The sequence below is a fragment of the Hyperolius riggenbachi genome, chromosome 3, assembly GCF_040937935.1.
Source record: "Hyperolius riggenbachi isolate aHypRig1 chromosome 3, aHypRig1.pri, whole genome shotgun sequence".
Taxonomy (NCBI): domain Eukaryota; kingdom Metazoa; phylum Chordata; class Amphibia; order Anura; family Hyperoliidae; genus Hyperolius; species Hyperolius riggenbachi.
In genome coordinates, this window is record NC_090648.1 from 252,529,358 (window position 1) to 252,555,981 (window position 26,624).

General features: G+C 41.6%; 1 protein-coding gene across 2 annotated transcripts in view; it reads left to right on the forward strand.

The window, feature by feature from the left end:
* Positions 1–26,624, forward strand: part of SEMA3D (semaphorin 3D) — a 231,829-nt gene that overhangs the window by 185,256 nt on the left and 19,949 nt on the right. For both annotated transcript variants that reach the window (XM_068276170.1, XM_068276171.1), the window contains exons 12-15: positions 15,815–16,037; positions 22,428–22,516; positions 24,618–24,659; positions 25,462–25,619. In XM_068276170.1, coding sequence (XP_068132271.1) covers positions 15,815–16,037; positions 22,428–22,516; positions 24,618–24,659; positions 25,462–25,619 — 512 coding nt within the window. The remainder of the gene's footprint in view (positions 1–15,814; positions 16,038–22,427; positions 22,517–24,617; positions 24,660–25,461; positions 25,620–26,624) is intronic.

Consider the following 26,624-nt stretch of genomic DNA (forward strand, 5'->3'; position numbering starts at 1 on the left):
ACTGGAGGTTGGATGAAACCCTTCTGAAAGACGTGAAATCTTGGCCAACCTTACTAGAGACTTAAATGAATACTTTTCTTTAAATACAAACTCAGTTTCACAGATGTCCACTCTATGGGAAGCACACAAGGCCTATATTAGGGGATGTTTAATTGGGGCAGGGTCTAAAAAGAAAAAGGAAGACCAGGCTCTTTTACAATGGAAACTAGATTTACTGAAACAGGCTGAAGGTAGATATAGACTAAATCCCTCTAAGATCCATTATGAAGCGTGGCAGACAGCCAAACTTAAAGTGCAGGAAACACAAACACATGCAGCTGAACGGGCCCTGAATTGGACTCGCCAGCTCTACTATGACAAGGGTAACAAGGCGCGCACTCTCTTAGCGAAAAGACTACGCAAGGAGCAAAATGCTAGAACTATTTATGCCTTAAGAAACTCAAAGGGTGTCGTGTCTTCTGATCCTGATCATGTGTCCAAGACCTTTGAGGAATTTTATACTCACCTTTATAATATCCACAGAGAGGGGACTGGCTCTTATACAGGTAAAGGCTTCCAAGCCTTCGTGAATAAAACTACACTACCTCAGCTTTCTGAGAATCAAGTGCTAGGTTTGAATTCTGAGATCACCTTTGAAGAAATAGCATTAGTTATTAAGGAATTGCCTAATAAGAAAACACCTGGCCCGGATGGGCTTTCTTATATTTATTACAAACGCTTTTACTCATTTATGGATGGCTCCCCTATCCCCACCTCTATGAAACGTTCCTTACTGACTGTTATACCAAAAGATGGGAAGGACCCTCTTGACCCGAAGAGTTATCGCCCAATATCTTTGTTGAATTCTGATCTTAAGATCTTTACAAAGATCCTAGCTAACCGCCTTAATGAAGTGGTTGCCTCATTGGTGGATGGAGATCAGGTGGGCTTCATCCCACAAAGACAGGTGGGAGACAACACTCGTAGGGTTATAGACTTGATTCAGGGGCTGGGGTCCTACTCCTGTCGGAGGCCTTCTCTCCTCCTGAGCTTGGACGCGGAGAAGGCCTTCGACAGGGTCGCCTGGCCTTACTTGTTCAGAATACTGGATAGATTTGGCTTTCAGGGTAGTTTTATGTCTTCCATAAGGGCTCTGTACGATGGGGTGGAAATGGCAATGAAAATCCCCTTAGCATCTGCTTCCTATTTCCCCCTTTCTAACGGAACCAGGCAGGGATGCCCCCTGTCTCCCCTATTATTCACCCTGTGCATCAAACCCTTAGCGGCGGCCATTAGGCAGGCACAAGATATTAAGGGCATACAAATAGGGGGTGTTGACTACAAGATAACATTGTTTGCTGACGATGTGATGCTGAATTTATCCCAACCCCTGATCTCGTTGCCAAACTTACTCCAGCTGATAGACTCTTTCAAAAAGATTTCTGGATTTCAAATCAATCCAGACAAAACAGAGGCCCTCCCACTATATCTAACTGAGGCAGATCTCTCCTCCCTGAAGTCACACTTTCCTTTTAAATGGAAAAAAGACTCTATTAGATACCTGGAAGTTAATATTACTAAGTCCTACGCCACACTGTATGTGGTCTAATTTCCATCCACTGTTGAAGCAGATTGAACGTGATCTTGATCGTTGGTCCTCTTATGGGATCTCTTGGATTGGGAAGATCTACTCGGTAAAAATGAATGTCCTTCCTCGCCTGTTGTATCTTTTTGAGACGCTGCCGGTAAGGGTCCCCTCAAAGGTCTTGGACAGATTTCAAAAGGATATCAGGAGATTTGTTTGGGGAAGGAAGAGACCTAGAGTCCCCTTTTCGGTCATGGAGTCCGATAGGTCCAGAGGTGGGCTCTCAGTCCCTAACTTCAAGCTATACTACCTGGCCTCCCACCTAAAACAGGCTATTGAATGGTCAGCTAAACCTTTGCGATACAAATGGACGCAGATTGAACAAGCTTCAGTTCACCCTGGTTCATTGGGCTCCATGCTCTGGTATAATGGGACATCATATGGGTCCTACCCCTCCGCATTAACTACGGTGCGCTTTACTGAAACAATTTGGGATTCCACTAGAATAAAATTTGGCCTAAGGGGGGTGGTCACATCGCTGGAAAGAATTAGAGAGGTCCGCGGTAGTCTTGCGGAAGCACTTGACTTTATCTCACGCCATTCAGAAGACCCTGATATATTTTACCTCAATGATTTATATGATCCCTCAACAGGTTCTTTTCTCCCAATTTCAGTGTTCCAGTCACAATTCTAACTCCCACCTTTTTCATTCCTTCCATATTTACAACTCCGTTCCTGCACTGCCTTCAGGATATCCAGTAATAACTTACCCCCTCTTACTGAGTTTGAGAAAATGACTTTAGAAACCCAGAGGCCGTCTCAAACTATTTCTAAATTGTATGATATCCTCTCTCAGAAGGGCTCCCAACAACCCGCAACCCATAATTATATGACATACTGGGAAGAGGAATTCAACGAATCCTTAGACTATACTGATTGGAAAAGTATATGGGACAATGCCAGAAAATCTTCCATACGCACTACCGTAAAGGAAAACATATATATTAATGTTCAAATGGTATTATACTCCTGTACTTTTACGCAGACTATTCCCAACTACCTCAGACCAGTGTTGGAGGGGATGTGGTAATAGAGGGACTCAGGCCCATATATTCTGGTATTGCCCTAGAATTTTGGCATTCTGGCAGTCTATAGCTGACTTGATCTTTAAAGTTATTAGGAAAAAGATTCAGTTGAACCCATGGGTTTATGTTTTGGGTAAATCTCCACCAGGGCTCCACTTTCATACTCGGAAAATGGTAAATCATATCCTCACTGCCGCACGACTGCAGATTTCGGCCAATTGGAAAAATAATCATCCCCCTACCCTAGAGGAGGTTGTCCTCCGCATACGCAGGATTAGGATAATGGAATATTTGTCATCACTGGTCAACCATTCCGCAGGACAATTTGGTAAAACCTGGGACTTTTGGGATATTAACTTCGATCTAGCCTCTGAATCTTAACCTCTCCATCCCTCTCTCTCCGCTCTCTCTGAATATTATCTTTGCCCCTTAATCCTGATTTATTCTGTTGAAATGAATGCTAGGATATGACATACCACTATATTAGTTATGTGAAGGGTTACTGTATTAATTCTTACCTTAATTATTATATGCTTCTTCTATGACTCTACACTAGACAAGGAAAAAGAAGAAAGAAAAGAGGTTCTCTCTTCTTTACTCTCTTTCTTGGGTTTTATGGAATATTTTGTCACTTTTGGTATGTTTATCTATCTGCTAAATTTTCCTAGAAGATATATCCTGTGAATATCTGTAAAACCTGTTTATATATTGAACCTCTTAATAAAAATTGAGTTACAAAAAAAAACAAAAACATATCCATGTGTTAGAATGGCCCAGTCAAAGTCCAGATCTAAATCCAATTGAGAATCTGTGGCAAGATCTGAAAACTGCTGCTCACAAACGCTGTCCATCTAATCTGACTGAGCTGGAGCTGTTTTGCAAAGAAGAATGGGCAAGGATTTCAGTCTCTAGATGTGCAAAGCTGGTAGAGACATACCCTAAAACCTGGGTTCTCAACGTGTGGTACGCATACCCCAGGGGGTACTTCTGATGGGTCCAGGGGGTACTTGGGCTTGATATACTTAACCAAGAATAACAAATTTAGAGATTTAGAAAATTATAATTCTTATTTAAACAACACCAAATTAGTATTTTAGCAAATCAAAAGCAATAATAAATGCTTGCACATTGTTTACAACCAATTATCATGTACTACGATTAAATATATATTTGTCAAGGGGTACTTGTGATCATGTTTACTATGATAGGGGGTACTCGATGAGTACAGGGTTTTAAAAGGGGTACACACTTATAAAATGCTGAGAAACACTGCCCTAAAAGACTGGCAGGTGTAATTGCAGTAAAAGGTGGTTCTACAAAGTATTGACTCAGGGGGCTGAATAATTACGCACACCCCACTTTGCAGTTATTTATTTGTAAAAAATGTTTGGAATCATGTATGATTTTCGTTCCACTTCTCCCGTGTACACCACTTTGTATTGGTCTTTCACGTGGAATTCCAGTAAAATTGATTCATGTTTGTGGCAGTAATGTGACAAAATGTGGAAAACTTCAAGGGGGCCGAATACTTTTGCAAGCCACTGTACATAACGATTTTGAAATACATACTGTACATTAAAATGGGATATCAATACAATTTAGTTTAAAAGCAGGTATATGTATCTATTTTAAATAGACTACATTCACACTTAGAAACATGTTCTCGTATTACATTTTCCATACTCCTTGTATGCGTTCTTATTTGTTAAAACAAATGCACTTGCTAGAAATACACTAAAATGCATGTTTCCTTAAAACAATGCAGCATGCTGCCAGTTTAAATATTAAAAAAAATGAATTATGTGTGAATAAGACCATTGATTAATATAGGCTCTCTGTCTAAATACATTTTCACATTGCATCAAAATAAAAAGCAGAAGAAAATGCACATAGTTTTAATTGTCCTTGAGGGTTTGTTTTTTGTTTTTTCATTGCATGGGTGTGTTTTTTTTTTTTGTTCAATTAAATCTATTTTAAATAAGTAGTGGATAGGCATTGTAAATGAGATAAACTAGTTCTGAGTTGATGCAGGATTATGCAAATAGTGTATGCAAATATATGCACCAATCAGACCTTGCCAAGCTGTCATTTGATTTGTCTATTTTCAAGCTGCATAATGTTGCATGCAAAATTTGAATCTATTATCTATGATCTTTTATTATTACCTCTTCTATGGGTGACATAGTGTGGGAAAGAGCATGTCACTTTAAAATTGGGTGACTTTGAGGGAAGAAGGTGGAAAGGACATGACAGCTCCCCCACATGCATCCTCACATACACCTTGTAAAGAACCCTAGGCCACATACAGACATCAGACCATAGTCTTTGGAAAATGAAAGATCACAGACCAATCTTACCACCCTTCCTGTAGTATAAGAGCCATACTCTACACAGTCTTTTCTATGGAGCTGAACTCCACATCAGGAAAAAATCTTGGCAAGATGCTGCACACACAGATGCTGTGCAGACACAAAAGATCAGTATCTGCAAAAGATCTGTTCCTGCCAAAAATCCATTCCTGCAAATTGCAATGATAGTCTATGAGATCTGCAGATCATCATACACACATGATTTAACTGACATTCATCTGCAGATCTGCAGATCTGAAAATCCATCCTGGTGGATCTGATCTGCAGATGAATGTCAGTTAAATCATGTGTGTATGATGATCTGCAGATCTCATAGACTATCATTGCAATTTGCAGGAATGGATTTTTGGCAGGAACAGATCTTTTGCAGATACTGATCTTTTGTGTCTGTACAGCATCTGTGTGTGCAGCATCTTGCCAAGATTTTTTCCTGATGTGGAGTTCAGCTCCATAGAAAAGACTGTGTAGAGTATGGCTCTTATACTACAGGAAGGGTGGTAAGATTGGTCTGTGATCTTTCATTTTCCAAAGACTATGGTCTAATGTCTGTATGTGGCCCTACTCTGTACTGGAAGCTATGCAGATTGGTCTAAAAAAATGTACACACTTGCTGTCATTTTTCTCTTGGGCATCCACTCTGCATGGGTGTATAAAGTACTGGTTTTATTCTTTAGAAGAGAGCTAGACTATAAGGGGGGGGGGGGGGGGGGGGGGGCAGTGATGGATTTTATTAAGTAGTACATAATAATCGTGGTGGGGCACCAACCACTTACTATAACTTTGGTAAATCATCCCAAGAGTGTGTGTGTGTGTTCCTAAATTTTGCCTTCTGCATTTTTACCAGTAATTGCTAAGTGCAGCTTAGCAGAAAATATGCTCATAAAGAAGCTGTTAAACTGCAAAAATACAATACAGATTGCCAGCAGTTCATCCCAGTAACCACAATAGCTAACTTTTCTAAATATATTCAGAAAATAATCATCGACACAGTGGCATACAGCTTCATGTATTCTCAAGAGAACCATTCACATTGTTCCTTGTTTTTAAAGCAGCTCCTAGCCTAATGCACTTACAGGACATAAATGCTAATCTCTATTCCATCAAAACATGGTACATCGGACGGAAAATTCATTTGCCCATATAGGCTGCCCATAAAATCTGCTTTCAGCTTGGCATTGTGTTTTAGAAATACATGTTTTTTGTATTTTTATAATTTTTCATCCTGATTCAAAACTCCTATAATTTTTCAAGAAGTACTTTTGTCCTGTGCCAAAATGGCTGCTGCTCTATGCCTTTGTAGTCTGACAACTCCTCTATGGAAACTTTATGATCAACAGTGCACTGGAGCAACCACACACAGTCAATGTAAACAAAACATAATTGGAAAAAAATGTAAGAGGTAAACCAAAACATCTGGGCATATGTCCACCCAAGGCACAAAAAATAGAGTTTCAACCAAGTCTAGAAAATGCAGACACGCAGATTGTAAGCATAATGCTCAGCTTTTTATAGGTGCATGACATCATGGTGTCTAGTGAGTCACCCACTGTGCATTTGTAGAGACTTGTTCTGACATCTCTTACGTTTGATACACACCTTATTTTCCACACTGTAAAATCTGTTTATGATGTACTAAAAAACCCTGCAAATGTAGTTCAACATGGAAAAGAACATAAATGAATCTGCAGGTGACAGGGTACATTATAATACAGTAAGCTGGTACGCAGATGTATTCTGCTTTCCAGTGCTACAGGATATACAACCTGATATTTTAGACATATGTAATACATACTGTATATGCGTGCATGAAAAAAGGGTGCAGTGAAAAAAGGGCTTGGCTTGATAATGAAATGGCGCGGGTGGATAACGAAATCTGATAACGATAAACATCGTTGTCAAACTTGGTTAACGATAAATACCATTGTAATTACAGACAGGAAATAATAATGAAAAGATATTAACGTTAAAAGTTGTTACGTAATTCAACAATACAGCTTAACCCAACCTTACTATCACACAGAACCCTCCCCTGGTAGTGCCTAAAACTAACCACTCCCCTGGTGGCGCCTAACCCTAATTAGCCCCCGGTGGTGCCTAACTCTAATTACCCCCCCCCCCCCCCCCGGAGGTGACTACCCTAACCTCATAATGGTGCCTAACCCTAACCTCCCCCTGGTGGTGCCTAACCCTAACCACCCCCCCTGATGTTGCCTAAAACTAACCACCGCCCGGGTGGTGCCTAATCCTAACCATTCCCCCTGGTGTTGCCTAACCCTAACCACTCCCTCTGCAGAAACACCCTTTTACACATAGAAATGATGATAATATCTTTGATAACATAAAATCTGTACATATAAACAAAATAATATGACAAAAACTATAACAATGCAAGCTTTTTAACCACTTGCCGACCGCGCACTCATAACGCATGTCGGCAAAGTGGTAGCTGCAGGCCCAGCGACGCACATCTGCGTCGCCGGCTGCAGGCTAATTAATCAGGAACGGCTGCTTCCTGTCAGTTCACGGCGGGGGGCTCCGTGAATAGCCTGCGGGCTGCCGATCGCAGCTCGCAGGCTTAATGTAAACACAAGCGGAAATAATCCGCTTTGTTTACATTTTTACAACGCTGCTAACAGTAGCAGCGTTGTACTAGATCAGCGATCCCCAGCCAATCAGCGGCCGGGGATCGCTGTCACATGACAGGCAGGAGCCTGTTAGAGGCTGCACAGGACAGATCCGTTCCTGTGCAGCCTCCGATCTCCGGGGCAGGTGGAGGGGGCTTTGAGGTGCCCCACCCCCACCACCCACACGCATACAGGAGCGATCAGACCCCCCCAGCACATCATCCCCCTAGTGGGGAAAAAAGGGGGCGATCTGGTCACTCTGCCTGTTATTTGATCTGTGCTGGGGGCTGTAGAGCCCACCCAGCACAGATCTTAGAAATCAGCGCTGGTCCTTAAGGGGGGGTAAAGGCTGAGTCCTGAAGTGGTTAAACGATAACTACTTCAAAAACTATAATGTTCTAATGTTGTTAACAATATTTTTTGTGGCGCCCTTTTCTTCCACCCTCATCCAGCGCCCTTTTTTCCTGCTACCCTGTATATGTTTGCAGATTACAAAACAACCAAGTGGCAATAATCTGTGGGGAGAAATAGTACTATATACCATAACAATTATACATGTATACAATACATTCATTCAAGCTCTAATACATACCCTGAAGTTCAAACAATTCACTTTGCAAACCACCATTAACTCGGTGAACAGGAGAAAAAGTATTTCAAGCAGTGGAAACTGAAATGGGAAGTTTGTCAAACGTAAGTTCATCACTGTTTGTCATTGAACTATTTTTGTCAAACTTTTAAAACACCAAGAACAGAGAGTTGCAAATGGACACTAGCAAACCCTAGCAGATGCTGCAGTCTATCATGTTTTTATACATATGTACATACATACTGTACATGTAATCAAACAGAAGAACACTACTGAATCGCTTTGTCTTTAATGATAGCTGTCACATGCCATGGTAATGATTTCACAGAATTCCACTACTATGGCATTTCACACTGGTATTTGTTGATCATCATTTGAATGAGTGTTTCCATTATTTGCTGCAGTTTGTAGATGCTAGGGGATAATCAGTTATAAACGTCTACTCTACAAATGGATGTGAGATATGGGGGCAGATTTGTCAATAGTGTCTGAGAGAAAAATCTTAAGCCCAATCTACATGATACGATTCTTTGTGCGATTCGATTACGATTCTATTTACAATCCGATTAAATCCGACATGTCCGATCGGGATCCGATTCGATTCAATTCGATTTGCCATTACAAAACAATGGCAAATCGAATTGAATCGAATCCCAATCGGACATGTTGGATTTAATTGGATCGTAAATAGAATCGTAATCGAATTGCACAAAGAATCGTATCATGTAGATGGGGCTTTAGGAAGTGTCTAGAAATAATGCAGAAGTGTCTCAGATGTTTTAAGAATGTGCAATTTCCTTCTCAAACTATTCTAAAACAGGAGGAGATAGAAAGGATTATCAGAATTTGTGTGGTTTGTGGGATAATCCTTTGAGTAAGGTGCATTGTACTCCAGTAGCTAATGGGATGAACAATAGTATTTTAATGGGAAAACAGCATCAATCAGAGCGCTTCTTAAGGTTAACCACCCTGGCGTTCTATTAAGATCGCCAGGGCGGCTGCATGAGGGTTTTTTGTAAATAAAAAAAAAACTATTTCATGCAGCCAACTGAAAGTTGGCTGCATGAAAGCCCACTAGATGGCGCTCCGGAGGCGTTCTTCTGATCGCCTCCGGCGGCCAAAAGTAACACGGAAGGCCGCAATGAGCAGCCTTCCGTGTTTGGCTTCTCCTGTCGCCATGGCGACGAGCGGAGTGACGTCATGGACGTCAGCCGACGTCCTGACGTCAGCCGCCTCCGATCCAGCCCTTAGCGCTGGCCGGAACTATTTGTTCCGGCTGCGCAGGGCTCAGGCGGCTGGGGGGACCCTCTTTTGCCGCTGCTCGCGGCGGATCGCCGCAGAGCGGCGGCGATCGGGCAGCACACGCGGCTGGCAAAGTGCCGGCTGCGTGTGCTGCTCTTTATTTGATCCAGCAGGGCCTGAGCGGCACCCTCTGGCGGTAATGGACGAGCTGAGCTCGTCCATACCGCTAAGGTGGCAGCGTGTGCTTCTTATTGGTTTTACTCATACACACAGGGAGTATCATTCTCCCCGCTTGTCGTCCATTCCCCTCGCCCCTCCGTCTCCTCTAAATTTGACACCTCTTGGAAAAAAGTTATTATTCACCATTAATATACCACATAGCTGACCATTATTTCCACTGAGTTTAGTTTTTCTGTTATGGCCTATAGGGACTCATAGAGATAAGGCTTATTGACTGCTTGGCTAGTTAAATATATAACTGCATTGGATTCAGCAGATTCTTATCTAAGATTAGCGACGCTTGGACTCTACAACTGGCTTAAAGACAAGCATTGTATATCAATCTTGATAAGCTTTCATTTAAAAATAAAAATAAGCAAAAGTTGTTGTTACTTGATTTAGAGAGCAGTATTCTTGTATATTTATTATGACATTGTAAGAGGATTATAATAATTGATGTTAGATATAAATTCCATCTTAAGAGTTTATATCAGTGGTAATTAATATGAAGCGTGGGGATTTAGCTTTAATATATCTTGTAGCATGTATTTATAGCACAATAAATAATTTGTCTCTGAAGAGCTTTTCTATTAGACCCTGATGTCATTTGCCTTTGTAGTTCTGCTTTCGATTTCCCTATGACACAATGCTTCCAGCATGTTAGCATATCTTCCTATTAGCCTATTAGGAAGATTAAGGATTACCTACATGCAAATGTACAGATCTGGCGATAATGTACTGCTTCAACTTCTAAAATACTGAGATGAAACTGAAAGATACAGAAAAGCAGAGGCAAATTAACCCGAATCTTCATCTGAAATTGATATCGTATGGAAGTTTTACCAGCCCTGATCTGCTTTTTGATGTGTTTAATCATAATGTTTTTACAATCTTCATCCAGTGTCAGGCTGGATGTGTACCAGAAAGGTTGTCTGTTGTTCTTCCTGCATATTTGTCAGCCATCTGCAAAAAATACAGACGATTAAAATAGTGCAGATAATCTGCTGCAGGTAATGCCTATTCCAAAATTGTAAGCTTATGGAAAAAGTTACTTTCTCCCTTCCTCTATTAGCAGCATCTGCCACAGCTCTGCTGGTATATCTGGCCCTAACAGGCTCCTCTGCAATATCAACCCCTGCTTGGGCCATCTGTGGGCACACTACATAGCCTTAAACCATTGTGGTTTCCTGACAGAACACTGGCAAGGTCCATTTTGGGGTGGTAAGAACTAGACACGATTGCAGAGGAGGGAGTGGCAATCTTCCAAACGTTATTTTGGAATGTGCAGTAGCACCTCTCCCACTCCTCAATAAATGGTGGTCTCTCTCTCTCTCTCTCTCTTTCATGTACAGCTTCCTTGGGCAGCAGCTCCAGTCCTTCATGGCTGGATAGTGTAATGGTTAAGGGCTCTGCCTCTGACACAGGATACCTGGGTTCAAATCTCAGCTCTGCCTGTTCAGTAAGCCAGCGCCTATTCAGTGAGGAGTTCTTTGGGTGAAACTCCCTAACACTACTACTGCCTACTGAGTGCGCTCTAGTGGCTGCCTCATAAGCGCTTTGAGTCTGACAGGAGAAAAGCGCTATGCAAAAAAAGGAACTATTATTATGTGTTTCAAAGTCCTCCAGTGCTCTCCATTTGCTGTCTCCTCTTCCATATGCAGCAACCTCTCTTCTATGTTCACTTCTAGTCCATTTTAAACTGTGACAACACATTAGCGCACCTCAGCCTACAAAACGTGCTACTGCACACTCAGCTGAGTGTCCAGAAAACAAAAAAAATCTGTCAATTCTGGCTTCCACCGTTAGAGTTGGGCCGAACGGTTCGCCGGCGAACGTGGTTCGCGCGAACTTAGGTGGTTCGCGTGCGGGTGTCGCACGCGAACGTTTTGCGGCAAAAGTTCGCAAAAAATCGGTTCGCCCCATAATGCACCTGAGGGTCAACTTTGACCCTCTACATCACAGTCAGCAGGCCCAGTGTAGCCAATTAGGCTACACTAGCCCCTGGAGCCCCACCCCCCCTTATATAAGGCAGGCAGCGGCGGCCGTTATGGCCACTCGTGTGCCTGCATTAGTGAGAGTAGGGCGAGCTGCTGCAGTCTCTCATAGGGAAAGATTAGTTAGGCTTAACTTCTTCCTGGCTGCATACCTGTTCTGTTCAGTGAGCCCTCAGCCCACTGCATACCTGTTCAGTGATCCTGCCACTGCATACCTGTTCAGTGATCCTGCCACTGCATACCTGTTCAGTGATCCTGCCACTGCATACCTGTTCAGTGATCCTGCCACTGCATACCTGTTCATTGATCCTGCCACTGCATACCTGTTCATTGATCCTGCCACTGCATACCTGTTCAGTGATCCTGCCACTGCATACCTGTTCAGTGATCCTGCCACTGCGTACCTGTTCAGTGATCCTGCCACTGCATACCTGTTCATTGATCCTGCCACTGCATACCTGTTCAGTGAACCCGCCACTGCATACCTGTTCTGTTCAGTGAACAGTTTGGTGTGTCAGTGTGAAGCAGTACCTTAATTACACTACCTGATTGATGTATACACATGCAAGATGTTTTAAAGCACTTTAGGCCTGTCATTTAGCATTCAATGTGATTTCTGCCCTTAAAACGCTGCTTTGCGTCAAATCCAGATTTTTCCCGGGGACTTTTGGCATCTATCCCACTCCGCCATGCCCCCCTCCAGGTGTTAGACCCCTTGAAACATCTTTTCCATCACTTTTGTGGCCAGCATAATTTTTTTTTTTTTCAAAGTTCGCATCCCCATTGAAGTCTATTGCGGTTCGCGAACTTTAACGCGAACCGAACCTTCCGCGAAAGTTCGCGAACCCGGTTCGCGAACCTAAAATCGGAGGTTCGGCCCAACTCTATCCACCGTGTGCTGTTTCCAGAAGTCATGGCACATGGATGTAACAAGCAGTAAATTCACAGAGAACAGCCACCTTCCAAGTCTTTCTGAACTTCATATACGTGGAATGCTCTCAACCGCAGACGTGTGGTTGAGGAGGCGCATAGCCAGGATAGCGCATGCACCATAGTGCACAACCCAGCCAGGTCTTTGACGTTAATTGCAGTGACAGTAAAACAACAGAGTGGACACTGAGGGACCTCAAAAATTACATGGGGCTGGAAGTGTAGTTTTTGCTACTTTAACTTTGTTTTGCTCTTGGGGTCACTGGAACATTGTAGCAGACCACACAGTTCTGTGTTTGGTGGCCGATTACAGGTTCTTTGCCCACTCCAGTATTTTAGAGCAGGTGAAGAATTGTTTGGACTCTTTTTGCCTTCGTGGATAATTTTAAATAAACCCCTTTTTTGTTTAAAACAGATTTAATTTAAAAGATATGACCTTACACATGGGCACTTTGACTTTAGTCATTGTAAGAAGGCATCTAATTTGTCTCCTGCGTATAAGAGCCATCCAGAAAGTTACAGTTGATTACTTTTATCAGCCCTGCAAGTTATTGTTTCAGTTTAATTTAACTTGCACCTGTCAGGTTAATCTCTTATCTCCCTGCAACACTTGTCACATGACTACAGAACACCAGTAACCTATTGTTCAGCAGCATTAACATAGAGCCAAAATACCAAGCACCCCTGTGGCCCATAGACTTGAGAAGCATTAAAAACAATAGAGGCGAGATAAGGCTGTTCCTTAGTGCATCTTTATAAATAGATTGACATTTTTATGCTTTAACTGTTTGCAATAGACGCCTGCTTTAACTGAATTTGAACACTGCTTTACAAAGTGACTGTATGACTGCAGTAATCCCAACTAAAAAAAGGCGAGAGAATGATGTTTTAATGGCACAACTGTTACTTGTCTGTTATGACTGGGGGGACCGGTGGGCTGGAGGGAGGGGAATATTGGAACTGGTGTTCATGAAGTAAGTGGGAGAGGAAAGGGGTGGAAATTGCTATTTTACATTTGTAATGATGTCTGAAATTCCATTTTAAATTGCCACCCACACTATGGTCTAATGAAAGCTGTGGAGAACATGATTCAAAATAGAGTGAAGTCCTATAAACTCAGCAGCATCTATTTGTTATTGCAATACTTAAGAGCCGTAAAGCTTTTTCTTTAAGTCCATGTCATTTTAGCATTAGTCTCTTCCCTCAGCAGTATAATTTTATTAGCTAGGTATATCACACTAACATCCAGCTCTTGTATTAGGCTTCATTCCACTGCACATTTTATGTGTCTGTGGAATATTCAACCGCATGCTACAGTATATAAAGCTTCTGCACACAGAACTATCATGTGGAATAGGGATGAGGGCGTTCATTATAAAGCTTGGAACACTACACTGTCATACAACTCAGTTGTGCTTATGTTTCATTCATTATGAAAAAAGTCAGAACAAGAGTTAATTATAACAGTGTACATATTGTCAAGCTTCATTTCATTCAGAACTGTAGACAGCTAGATGTATAGTTTGCATACATATAGGTAAACTGCATTCCTTGCCAAAGGATTTTTAATTTCTTCCAGGCTGTTCTCTAATTAAGCAATTGGACAGCATAGCCAGCAGTCTGATCTCTTTTTCCGACTGCAATTAAAGGATGAGTTCAGATAGTCCCTTTTGCCCCCATTATGACTCCTCACTTGGTGCTGGTCTAACAGCAGGTACTGAGGGCTTCATTTGTCATAGTATCTGGTGCAATGCCTGCCTGCTTGCCATGAAGCTTCTAGCTTGTAGCCACTGCTTGGTCTGTCCCAGGGGCATGGCTAAGCAGCTATGGGCCCCAGTGAAATTTTTACATTTCGTTTCGCATAGAAAGAAATGACCAGCACAACAGCATTCAGAACCACCCGGGTTAGCTTGCATTACATGGTCTCACATACATCGTGCCACCGCCAAAGCATAATGTCCATATTTCCTCCGTGATGCCTCTGAGGAAACAACTTACGCTGTGAAACAGCTGTAAGGTAGGGGGGAGAGCTTCCCACCATTCTCTGGCTATTCCATCTGCCTGAAATTAAAGTTTTATGGTATATACACATCGGTTCCCCCCCCCTCTCTTTTTGCTGTGCAAGTTTTAAATTGCGCAACCCTGACCCCCCCCACCCCACCCCACCCCCAAGCTCTTCTATGCAAATGTTAAAACCTTGAGATATTCAGATTTGTATAGGTACTTTTACCCCAAAGGAATCATGCCTGGGCCCAATGATTGGTTACTTGGGCAGTGCACACTGCACACTAGGCTGAAGAGCATGGATGAGTAGATATTATATTATTATAGCTGCCGTCTAAAGTTGGTGTGTGTGCGCATGTGTGTGTGCGTGCATGCATATATGTGTGTGTGTGCATGCATGTGTGCGTGTGCGTGCATGCATGTGTGTGTGTGAGCACATGGGCACTTATGTGCTTGCTATTGATATATTTTGATTACAAATGTCTGTAATTTCCTAACAGGTGCACAGGTAGGGTCTCTAGTATTTTTGTATAGTGCTTTTTTTTTTTTTACATCACTGTGAGTGGAACCTGAAAATATATTTGGGAAACAGACATACATCTCATTTCACCTGTTAAAAAACAACATTAGTAATATTATATTTGACCACTAGATGGCAGCCCAACTATGCAGATTTAGTATTTCCTTGTGTCTGGTATGTAATGCAGTGTAAGTCATATTTCACAAATGAATTGTATTGTACCCTTTTAAACAAGAATTGTATACACACACACACACACACACACACACACACACACACACACACACACACACACACACACACACACACACACACACACACACACACACACACACACACACACACACACACACACTGCAGACACACACACACACACACACATTCCTTGGTGTGTCAGTTTATTTCATTGTACTAAAGGTCACAGGTCATTTTGCATAAAGTAAAAATAATCTGACAAACTTGTGCTATTTACTAAACTTTCAAATTGGTAAACTGACTTTTAGTTGGCAAAATATGCATCCTCGATTTGCATAGAAAACTTCTGAATTTGTTTTTTTTCTATCTACTAGTAATGTGTAATACAGGTAACTATAACTGATCTGGTTGTTAAAACACTTTGCCAAATATTTTTTTTCTTCATTTAGTTCATTATTTGTTATTTCTTTATTTTTCAGTGTCCAAGCAAAACTTTCGATCCAATGATTAAATCTACGAAGGATTTTCCAGATGATGTCATCAGCTTTGTAAAGAACCATCCACTCATGTACAAGTCTGTATATCCCCTCCATGGAAGACCTGTGTTCACCAGACTCAATGTGGACTACAAGCTGACCCAGATAGCCGTGGACCATGTCACTGCAGAAGATGGCCAGTATGATGTCATGTTTCTTGGGACTGGTAATAGTTTATTTTATTTATATTATATATATTATATTTTATTACTAACAGTGTTATCGTTTTATGAGTATATATATATTATATAGAGTCTGGACAAGGTCCTCCAGCACCCAAGGCTGAGACACCAAAGTGCGCCCTTTCATTCCTCCCCCCAGCCATCACACACTGATTGCTATTAGACTAAGAGGCGCCCCAAAGCCCCCAACACCTTAATCTCTAGTTTTCTGGCTTGCAGTCATTGCCATGTATCCCCTTTTCTTATTTCTCTCTGCTTCAAACACAATAGGGGAGTGTTAGCTGAGTGAGTTGTGCACCCCCTCCTACACTGCGCCCTGAGACTGGAGCCTCTCTCACCTCTGCCTCGGCACGGTCCTTTATATATATATAAGAATCTCGTTATAATAAACTCTGATATTGTAAACCTTTGGCTATAGTAAACTCAGTAAATAGTAAACTCAGTCCTCAGATCCCAGCAAATGCATCTGTATAAATATACAATGTATAACCAAACTAAACTTCTGATATAATAAACTACTTTTCCTGCCCCCCTGGAGTTTACTATGTATTTAAAATTTACATTATTTTAACTTCCTTATGTATGTACAAATTTCTAACCCTGTTGTCACTTGCCAATGTAGTAATTTAAATAGCAAAAATCTCAGCTACTTTTGCAATGAGATGGGGATTTCTCAGTAGTCCATACTCCAGAGAAATTATACATTCCAAGCTTAAAAAGTATAATTTGAGCTTGGAAAATCGCAGATCACTGCAAAATAGAATGGCAACTAGAGATGGCCCGAACGGTTTTCCGGCGAACGGTTCCCGGCGAACTTCCGGGGTTCATGATCGGGGAGAACCGCGACCTTTTCCGGAAGTTCGGTTCGCCCCCATAGTGCATCGTGAGGGTCAACTTTGACCCTCTACATCAGAGTGAGCAGGCACATTGTAGCCAATCAGGCTACACTCCCTCCTGGAACCCAACCCCCCCTTATAAAAGGCAGGCAGCATCAGGCTTTGGACTCACTTGTGTGCCTGCATTAATTAGAGAAGGGAAAGCTGCTGCAGACTCTCATAGGGAAAGTTTAGTTAGGCTCTTTTAGGCTTGTTAGCTCGCTCCTTGCTGATTCTTATTGCTAAAAAAGCACCCCTCAACAGCTCTTTTGAGAGCTAATCTTGTTCTTGTGATCTATTTTTTTTGTGTGTGTGTCCCACTGACACTTGTGTTGCATAGACAGCCTTGGTAATTCCTACTGTGTGTGCCACTGCCAGGCCCAGCACATTCAGCGAATACCTGTTTGTGTGACAGGTGCACATTGTAATACCCATCACTGCATATACCTACTACCTGTTGTCCACAGTGCACCCACCTACCTACGTGAGCGCACACAGTGTCACTGTGCCTGTCCGTTACCTGTCTGTGTGTGACAGGTGCACATTGTAATACCCATCACTGCATATACCTACCTGTTGTGTTACATAGTTACATAGTTATTTTGGTTGAAAAAAGAAATACGTCCATCGAGTTCAACCAGATGCTCAGTGCACCCACCTACCACGTGAGTGCACGCAGTGTGATATACCACTTCGTGCATGTCTGTTAACTGCACCTGTGTGACTGCACATTGTATTAGTCAAGTCAGTGCATACCTTTCACTTCATCCCCCCCCAATATGGACAAAACAGAAGGTAGAGGCAGGCCACCTGGCAGGTCTGTTCGAGGTCGCGGTGTCGTGATTTCGTGCAGCCCTCGACCAAAGTACAGTGGGCCCAAAGTACAGTGTTCAGAAGAAGGCATGTGCCATCAACCCCCAATATTGTCAGGACGTAGTTGACTATTTAACACAGAACATCTCATCTTTCTCAGGCCTGGGCCGTAATTTTTTCTCAAAAAAGGCGATACCTAAACTGTACCATGATGTTGAAAGGCAAGTGGTGACATCTTTGGCACACAGTGTTGGGTTTGGTCTGCCAAGCATCCTCAGGCCTGCCCGAAGACTAAGACAGTCCCCACACACAGCATCTCCGGCTGCACGCCATGTGACTGCCTGCCCCAAGACTAAGTCAGTCCCCACACAGCATCTCTGCCCGCAGGCCGGTTGACTGCCTTCTCCGCCACCACCAACAGGGTCCAGGACTCCAGGCGCTTTCCTGAATTTTCAGCGGCCGCTATAATAATTTTTCTGGTGCGTGTACATGCCTGCCTAATTTTTCTGGCTGCACTGCAGCTGCAACAACAAAACAAAAGGCATGTACATGTGCCAATTCCCCTTTATGATCATTACCTTGCCGCGGTGAAGGGGCTTGCGTATCACAATGAAGCAATGACCGACAGCTATATGAGTGTGTCGGGGGGGGGGGGGGCACACCCACGATAATAAGGTTGTTGCTTCATTGTGGATAGACCAAATTTGATCAGCTGGACAGTCACTGTTCTGTCATTCAGCTACCTCAGCCCGGCAACCATATGGGCTTGAAATCCGCCACTCTCACCATGGTGCTCACTAGTCCAGCACGGCCGTCACTACACAAACAGCTGTTTGCGGTGCGTCACACAGTGAGTTTGGTGTGTCAATGTGAAGCAGTACTCTAATTACACTCCCTTATTGATGTATACACATGCAAGATGTTTTAAAGCACTTTAGGCCTGCAATTTAGCATTCAATGTGATTTCTGCCCTTAAAACGCTGCTTTGCATCCAATCCAGATTTTTCCCCGGGACTTTTGGCATCTATCCCACTCCGCCATGCCCCCCTCCAGGTGTTAGACCCCATGAAACATCTTTTCCATCACTTTTGTGGCCAGCATAAGTGTTTCTAGTTTTCAAAGTTCGCCTCCCCATTGAAGTCTATTGCGGTTCGCGAAAGTTCGAACCGAAAATCGGAGGTTCGGGCCATCTCTAATGACAACAAATAAGCTACTGCTCTATGCAAGTTAAAATGCATAAATACCTTTTAACAAAATAAAATAGCAAAAAGAAATTGTGAATTAAAATGTTTTCATAATGCAGAGAAGGGATGCTGTACATGGATGTTACACATGGAAGAGAGGGCTGAATTCAGAAAGGGAGAATGGCAATCACAGATGAAAAGGGAGCAAAGAGAAAGCTAGGCCTATTATTGTTATTTTGTATTTATACAGCATCAACATCTTCCGCCAGAACTGTACAAAATATATACCGCAGACTTGTCTCTTAAAGTGGATCCAAGATAAACTTTTACTCATTGCATAATTGTGTTCCTTTCATATAGTTTAAAGGCCATTCCTCAAGCCAAATACTTTTTTTGTTTTAATACTCTAATTCCCTATAAATTAAACAAGCCTCGCCCACAGCTTCTCCAGAGTGCCTTGGCACTCTGAGCCTTAGTAGCAAGGGCTTATGGGAGCTCAGTCTGGGCAGGAGGAAAAGGAGGTTACTAGCCAGAGATTTCAGAGGCAGAGGGGAGGAGGGAGGAGAAGAGAGGAGTGAAGTTTTCACAGGCTGAAGTTAGGAGAATATGGAGGCCGCCATATTTATTTCCTTTTAACCACTTGAGGACCCACCCTTTACCCCCCCCCTTAAGGACCAGCGCTGTTTGTTGGGATCTGTGCTGGGTGGGCTCTGCAGCCCCCAGCACAGATCAGGGTGCACGCAGAGCGATCAGATCGCCCCCCTTTTTTCCCCCCTATGGGGATGATGTGCAGGGGGGTCTGGCTAGTTGCGGGGGGGGGCACCTCAAAGCCCCCCTCCGCGGCGACATTCACCCCCCTCCCTCTTCTACCTCCCTTCCCCGGTGATCCGGGCTGCACAGGACGCTATCCGTCCTGTGCAGCCAGTGACAGGACGTCCCCTGTCACATGGCGGCGATCCCCGGCCGCTGATTGGCCGGGGATCGCCGATCTGCCTTACAGCGCTGCTGCGCAGCAGCGCCGTACAATGTAAACAAAGCGGATTATTTCCGCTTGTGTTTACATTTAGCCTGCGAGCCGCCATCGGCGGCCCGCAGGCTATTCACGGAGCCCCCCGCCGTGAATTGACAGGAAGCAGCCGCTCGCGCGAGCGGCTGCTTCCTGATTAATCAGCCTGCAGCTGGCGATGCAGTACTGCGTCGCTGGTCCTGCAGCTGCCACTTTGCCGACGCACGGTATAAGCATGCGGTCGGCAAGTGGTTAAACAATATCAGTGGCCTGGTAGCCCTGTTAAGCTATTTGGCTGCTGTAGTGTCTGAAGAACACCAGAAACAAGCATGCAGCTAATTTTGTCAGATCTGACAATAATGTCAAAAACACCCGATCTGCTGCATGCTTGTTCAGGGTCTATGGCTAAAAGTATTAGGAGGCAGAGGATAAGCAGGACAGCCAGGCAACTGGTTTTGTTTAAAAGGAAATAAATGAGGCCGCCTCCATATCCCACTCGCTTCAGTTGTCCTTTAACTGTCCCTCAGAGGGGCTCACAAGCTAATCTCTACCATAGTCATGAGTCCATCATAATCTAAAGGGGCCCATACACTGTTCGATTTCAGCCATCAATCGATCGATTCTATAGAATCGATCGATCACAAATAGATTCTTTCAAATCTATCGATCAATCGATTTGTGGCCAATATTGAGCAATTTCAATGGATTTGAGCTATATGACAGGATGGAAGATCTAGGTCGATCTGCTGCTGGTAGCAGATCCATGGCCTATAGAGTTGCATTGGATCTAATGGTCCAATAATGCATTTAGATAGATTTCCAATAGATTTCATTCTGAGATCTATTGGAAATCTATTCCTAGTGTGTGGCACACATCAGATAGATTCCTGTCAGATTCGACTTGACAGGCATCTGCCAGAAATCTATCTGATGGTCGAATCTGCTGCAAATCTATAAGTGTATGGCCACCTTTAGGCAAATTTTTATAGGTGGCCAATTAACTTATCTCTATGATTTTGGGATGTTGAAGGAAACCGGAGTGCCCAGCGGAAATCCACCCAAAGACGGCAGAACATACAAACTCTGTGCAGATAGTGCCCTGGCTGGGATCTGAATCTGGGATCCAGTGCTAAAAGGCACCCCTGTAACCTAATCACTACCAAGTATAAATCTGGCCTCTAATAATGGCGTGAGTGGCGATACAAACTCAACTCGCTAGTGTCCTTCTTGGTATCTTCATTGCTGAGAATATGGGTGCATGACATCACACATGTGTGCTTGACTCTCCCCCACTTCCACTTCAAGAATGTTAGGTGTCTATAGATAATCAGTATCTGAAGTGGAAACACTTTTGCATATACACTTAACAACATGGACTGGGCTTTTCAATAAATAATGACCATGAATGAGGTTATCATGAAACTCAGACCTGCATGCACACCCACACATGTTGTTATATGTTGCTGAATGTGAACTGTGACGTTTATCATTAAAGCTAAATGTCATGCAGGAATATTATTAATGAGGTGACACAATCACAATGAGTTCCAGAATCTACAAGACACGTTCTGAAACTTTACTCGAGATGCATAACAATAGTTATGAAAATACAACAGTTTTTAGGCTACAAAAATAGTGCTGGCAAACTGTCAAAGGGCTGCATTCCACATATTGTTCCACACATTTGCAGGACTGTAGAGGATAAGCTTGTCATTTTTATTATACAGTTGACATCTTACAGTGGAAATAAAATGACATTTCTACAGTATGTATTGTACAGTTTTAAATAAAGTCAGCAAATAAAAGAATCTACTCATAATCTATATGTACTGCTCTATGTACTGCTTTGCCAGCAGAGGGAGCTACTTCAACATATATAATCACACACTAAAGACGGAAAGACTATTTTGCTATAATTAACTACAGTGCATCTCATTACAGTGTAGTATATGCAGCAATCAGTATAAAATAGATACCAAGACTCTGCATATATGCTAATGCCTGCTTCCTTTTACATTGTACAGACAGTCACCTGCATACAAACAAAGAGAGTTACAATGCTACATAAATACAGATAAAGTTTTTTTTTTTCATGTACAACATGTACTGTAGTTTTTTCTATTACATATTTTTGTTGTTAGTGTACCAACGTTTGTAAGTAGTTGAAAACAAATTAAAAACCCACCAAAAAAAAATGTATCCATGTTTAACTTTGTAACTTGGCTTACAAACAAATTCAACTTACAAATAACCTCAAAGAACAGGTTTGTATGTAGAGGACAGCGGGTAATGTCTATGTACCATGTATGCACTGCCCAGCCAGAAATAGCAACCATATCGATCCATAACAATTCATCTTTTTACAGAGACGTTATTGTACTTTGCCCACTGGTATAGAATTTTCCACTGCCTTGTTAAATAACTGCAGATGTGCATGGCTGTTGTGTAAATATCACACGATATGCTCTTTTCTTATTGTTATTTTGTGCTTTTTAGATATTGGAACGGTGCTCAAAGTAATTAGTGTTACAAAGGATCTGTGGAACATGGAAGAGGTTTTACTTGAAGAATTGCAAATATTCAAGGTATGCAGTGTATGTATAAATGAACTAGGCAGGATTACATGCATTGGTCTTACAGGCATTTCTGCATAAGTTTAGCAAATCAGTGCATTAATTTTATGATACATGATAAGCATATTTTTATCTTGTCATTAAGTCACTTTGTCACGTTGACGATATGAGTTTAATGAGGCACAGCACTATTTTCTCTATAGCTGATGGCAAATCTTGATTATTAAATTTTTTTTGTAACCTCTTCCAGTTCTTTCCTAAATATCAGTGCTAAATAAAGGGAACTGTTGGATATAGAAAAATAATCATTATCCTTAGTCCCTTTCTGATAATTTTAGGTCTTTGCATTGACAACTCTGATTCATACACACTGGATTTTTAACTTTGTTCAGCTTTTTACGCTAAGATTAAGGGATTCTTAGCTCTTTCATTAGTTTTTTTTGTGAATTATGTGAAGTCTGTTTGATGTCTGAGGCTGTAAATAGATATTAAGTGATCAAGAATGATGTAGCAATAAGGGAAGCAGAGGGTGTGATCAATCCGGGCCCCTGGACCAGAGAGGCCCACTCGGGCCCCGCTTCAACTGCTGTATTTGCTCTTAAAGTGAACCCGAAGTTAGGTATCTCATTTCAGGCTAGATACTTAATTTTGTAGAGGGATGTCTCTGGATACCATGGAGCCTTCCTGGTCATCAATCTGTCTTGTCGTTCCAACGCCACCCCCTGTTGAAGATATTTTACCAGCTAGGTTGATTACCTCTTCGGCACTCATCAAGAAGCATTTAGAAGTTCTTGCATACCCAAATACTTCCAAAGACTAGTGTATCCGTACTGCACATGTGCGAATCCAGGCAGTATGGATGTGCTCATCTTGGAGAGCACTCTCGGAACTGAGTGCTCCTGAAGGCTGCCTGAAGAGTATCGAAGACATAGCCAATTGCAGAACTTTAAGGGGGGTGGTGGTGACTGGTGACCGAGGACCAATGGGACGGACCAAGCACTGGTAAGACCCTATGGTATCAAGAGCCTGACATAGGTATGTTTTCACATTGATTCCTAACTTCAGGTTTGCTTTAATTGGTGCTCTGTTGGTAATGATTCCCTCCACATGTACATTAAGTGTCTTCTGCTTATGTCTCTCTAACACTGTGGCTGTACTTCACACTAGATTCAAGATTCAAGCACTTTATTATCATTGTGTAACACAACAAAATTACTTTTCATGACAGCTCCACTGTGCATATATCGAACATAGTGATAGTAACAAAGGTAGAATAGAGGACAAGTATGCCAAGTATTTCAAATATTTAAAAATATGAACACAGTGTTTATTATTTCAGTATTTCAGAGATATTCATTATATCCGTAGCTACACCATTAGTGATCAGTTACTTCTGGCACGGGGTAGGGATAACCCATTCTACCATAATGAGAAAAGAGGAAAAACATTGAGAGGATACTGGGTTTCCAGAGATGACCTGAAAATGTGAGCCCATTACACTCAAAATGGCCAGAAATGTGTCCTTGCAAAGGCAATAATTAAAACAGGCTGAGTGTCCATTATACAGCTTGATAAGTTAATAACTGTATCGCTTAATGTCTTTAGAAGAGCAATATCTGCAACGGCAATATCAAATTAAGACTATATATATATATATATATATATATATATATATATATATATATATATATATATATATATATACATATATATATATATACATATATATATATATATATATATATATATATATATATATATATATATATATATATATATATATATATATATATATATCTTGTTCTTGTGATGTCATTTTACCTCATTAGTGAATTATTCTTGCTTGCTGATGTAAATATTGGACCTTGCTGCTGTAATAGGCGTAATGACCTAAACAGCCACATCAGATTTTCAAGACCATGCCACCTGCAAAATTAATTCAGGGCTACCTTGAGATCCAACAATTATTTTTCAGGGTACCTCCAGGGTAAAAAGGTTGAGAAAGGCTGACATAGCATGTGTATTGATAGCTATTAAAATGGTGGATGTCTGAAACATCAGTATAAATTGTTTATGCCCTATGATGAAAATGTATATTTTTTTCTGTTTTTAGAAACCATCACCAATTACAAATATAGAACTTTCCATCAAGCAGGTATGTAGAGTTTTGTTAAGCATCTGTTAATAATACATGCATTAAGCAAGAAAAGTGTTCACCAATCACCACACTTATTAATTCAGAGTGTGCTCTGGGCGATCAATATTAAATTTACTATCATGAAAAGGAACATTGCCCATGGAAACAGCACTACTCAATTTATCAAGAATAATTTATTTTATTAGTATAAAACTATCTAAACAAGATTGTAGGCAATTTAAAAAACAATTAAAACTTTCACACCTCTCAGATGACAGGTTGATGATCAGCCTGGTAAGTGCTAAGGTTAGACACCACCAGGTGGAAGTTAAGGTAAGGCACCACCATGAGGGGGTTAATATCAAGCGCCATGAAGGGGGAGGGGGCAAGGTTAGACATTTGTAGAGGGAGGATTCTGTGTGAGAGCACTGTTAGGTTAGGTCATAGTAAAATATCTGTAAAGATTACTCATATTTTGCTATCAGAATTAACTAGAACAATATAGTTATTTTACTGATACTAGTAACTATATCCGGTGTCCTTTTTACTGGAGCGCCATGTTTACATGTTCGCTCCGGCATAAGCTAACATCAGTGAGATTGTATTGTGTTCCTTCTTGATTGCAAAGATATAAGTTTGTCATTATTACACGCCAGCAGCCAAATTACCCAGCACAATCTTATTTGAATTTGTCACTGAAGATGCCAATTGGTTATGTCTGATGTTACAAAAAAAAACTTTTATCTTACATTGTCCCTTTTTTGTAGAAAAAAATAGTATTTCAAGTATGATTAAATTAAATGGCTTTGTTTAATTGCAGCATCAGCTTTATATATCAACTCATGACGACCTGGTTCAGCTGTCACCACATCGCTGTGATACGTATGGGAAGGCTTGTACAGACTGTTGTCTCGCCAGAGATCCATACTGTGCATGGGATGGAAATTCCTGCTCTAGATATATACCTACTCTGAAGAGGTAACCATCACAAACCTTTGTAAAGAAATGTTGGATGTCTTAAAAACATTGTTTCAATATGAATTACTATTCAGTAAATGTAAATATTACTATGATTAATATTTTTATTCTTATTTTCATCTGTAATTTTTGTATTTTTTCATATTCATTCTTCTTTCTTTTATAACCTAATGAGATAAACATTGTGCCTGTAGCCCTAATTATGCATTGGGCTTTCTTGGAATCTTGGTCATATTGCGATTTTAAAGATTAATCTATGATTCTCAGAGTGATAAAAAAAAGGCACAGCAACCAATTCTAAGTACTTATACATGTTTATACATACATGCTTATCTTCTCGTGTTATATGTCACTTCTGGGCTCCTTTAAATATTGCATTTCCCACTAGGGGATTCTTTAAATGTACCTGAACATTTCCTGTTGGTCCAAATTATGGATCAGTAGGAAGCCCTGATCTGTTTAGCAGTGTGTGGACCTGCAATCAAAACTTTAGAATCATAAAAGCAGAAAAAGAGAAGAACATAAGGCAAAAGACAGAAGAATAGAGGAATGGAAAAAAAATAAAAAAATACATTTTCCTGTAAATTCATAAAACACTTAAAAAAACATAATACCTGGTTCTATATAACTGTCTGACTTCATCTGCACCGTTCTTTAGCTGCTCTCTGCCACTGTTTTCAGTTTAAAAAACAAAACAAACAAACTGTTCTTTACTGGCAAAATGGCTACTTCTGAGTCATTTCGGCATACACACATTACATGCACTTTCTTGAAGAGCCGTGTACGAGAAGACATGAGTACTGAGCATGTCCAGTATGTCCTCTTGTGCATGAAGGGAAGAAGAGAGTTTGGACATGGCCAGCAAAAGGGAGGAACATATGGAGGAGCTCAGCCTCTTCTTGTCTGTGTGGATTCAACTTTTATGTTGAGAATTCCCCGCATCCCCCCAATTTGGGGAATAGCCAGGACTCATCACAGATCAGTCACAAAAGTATGTCAGCCTTA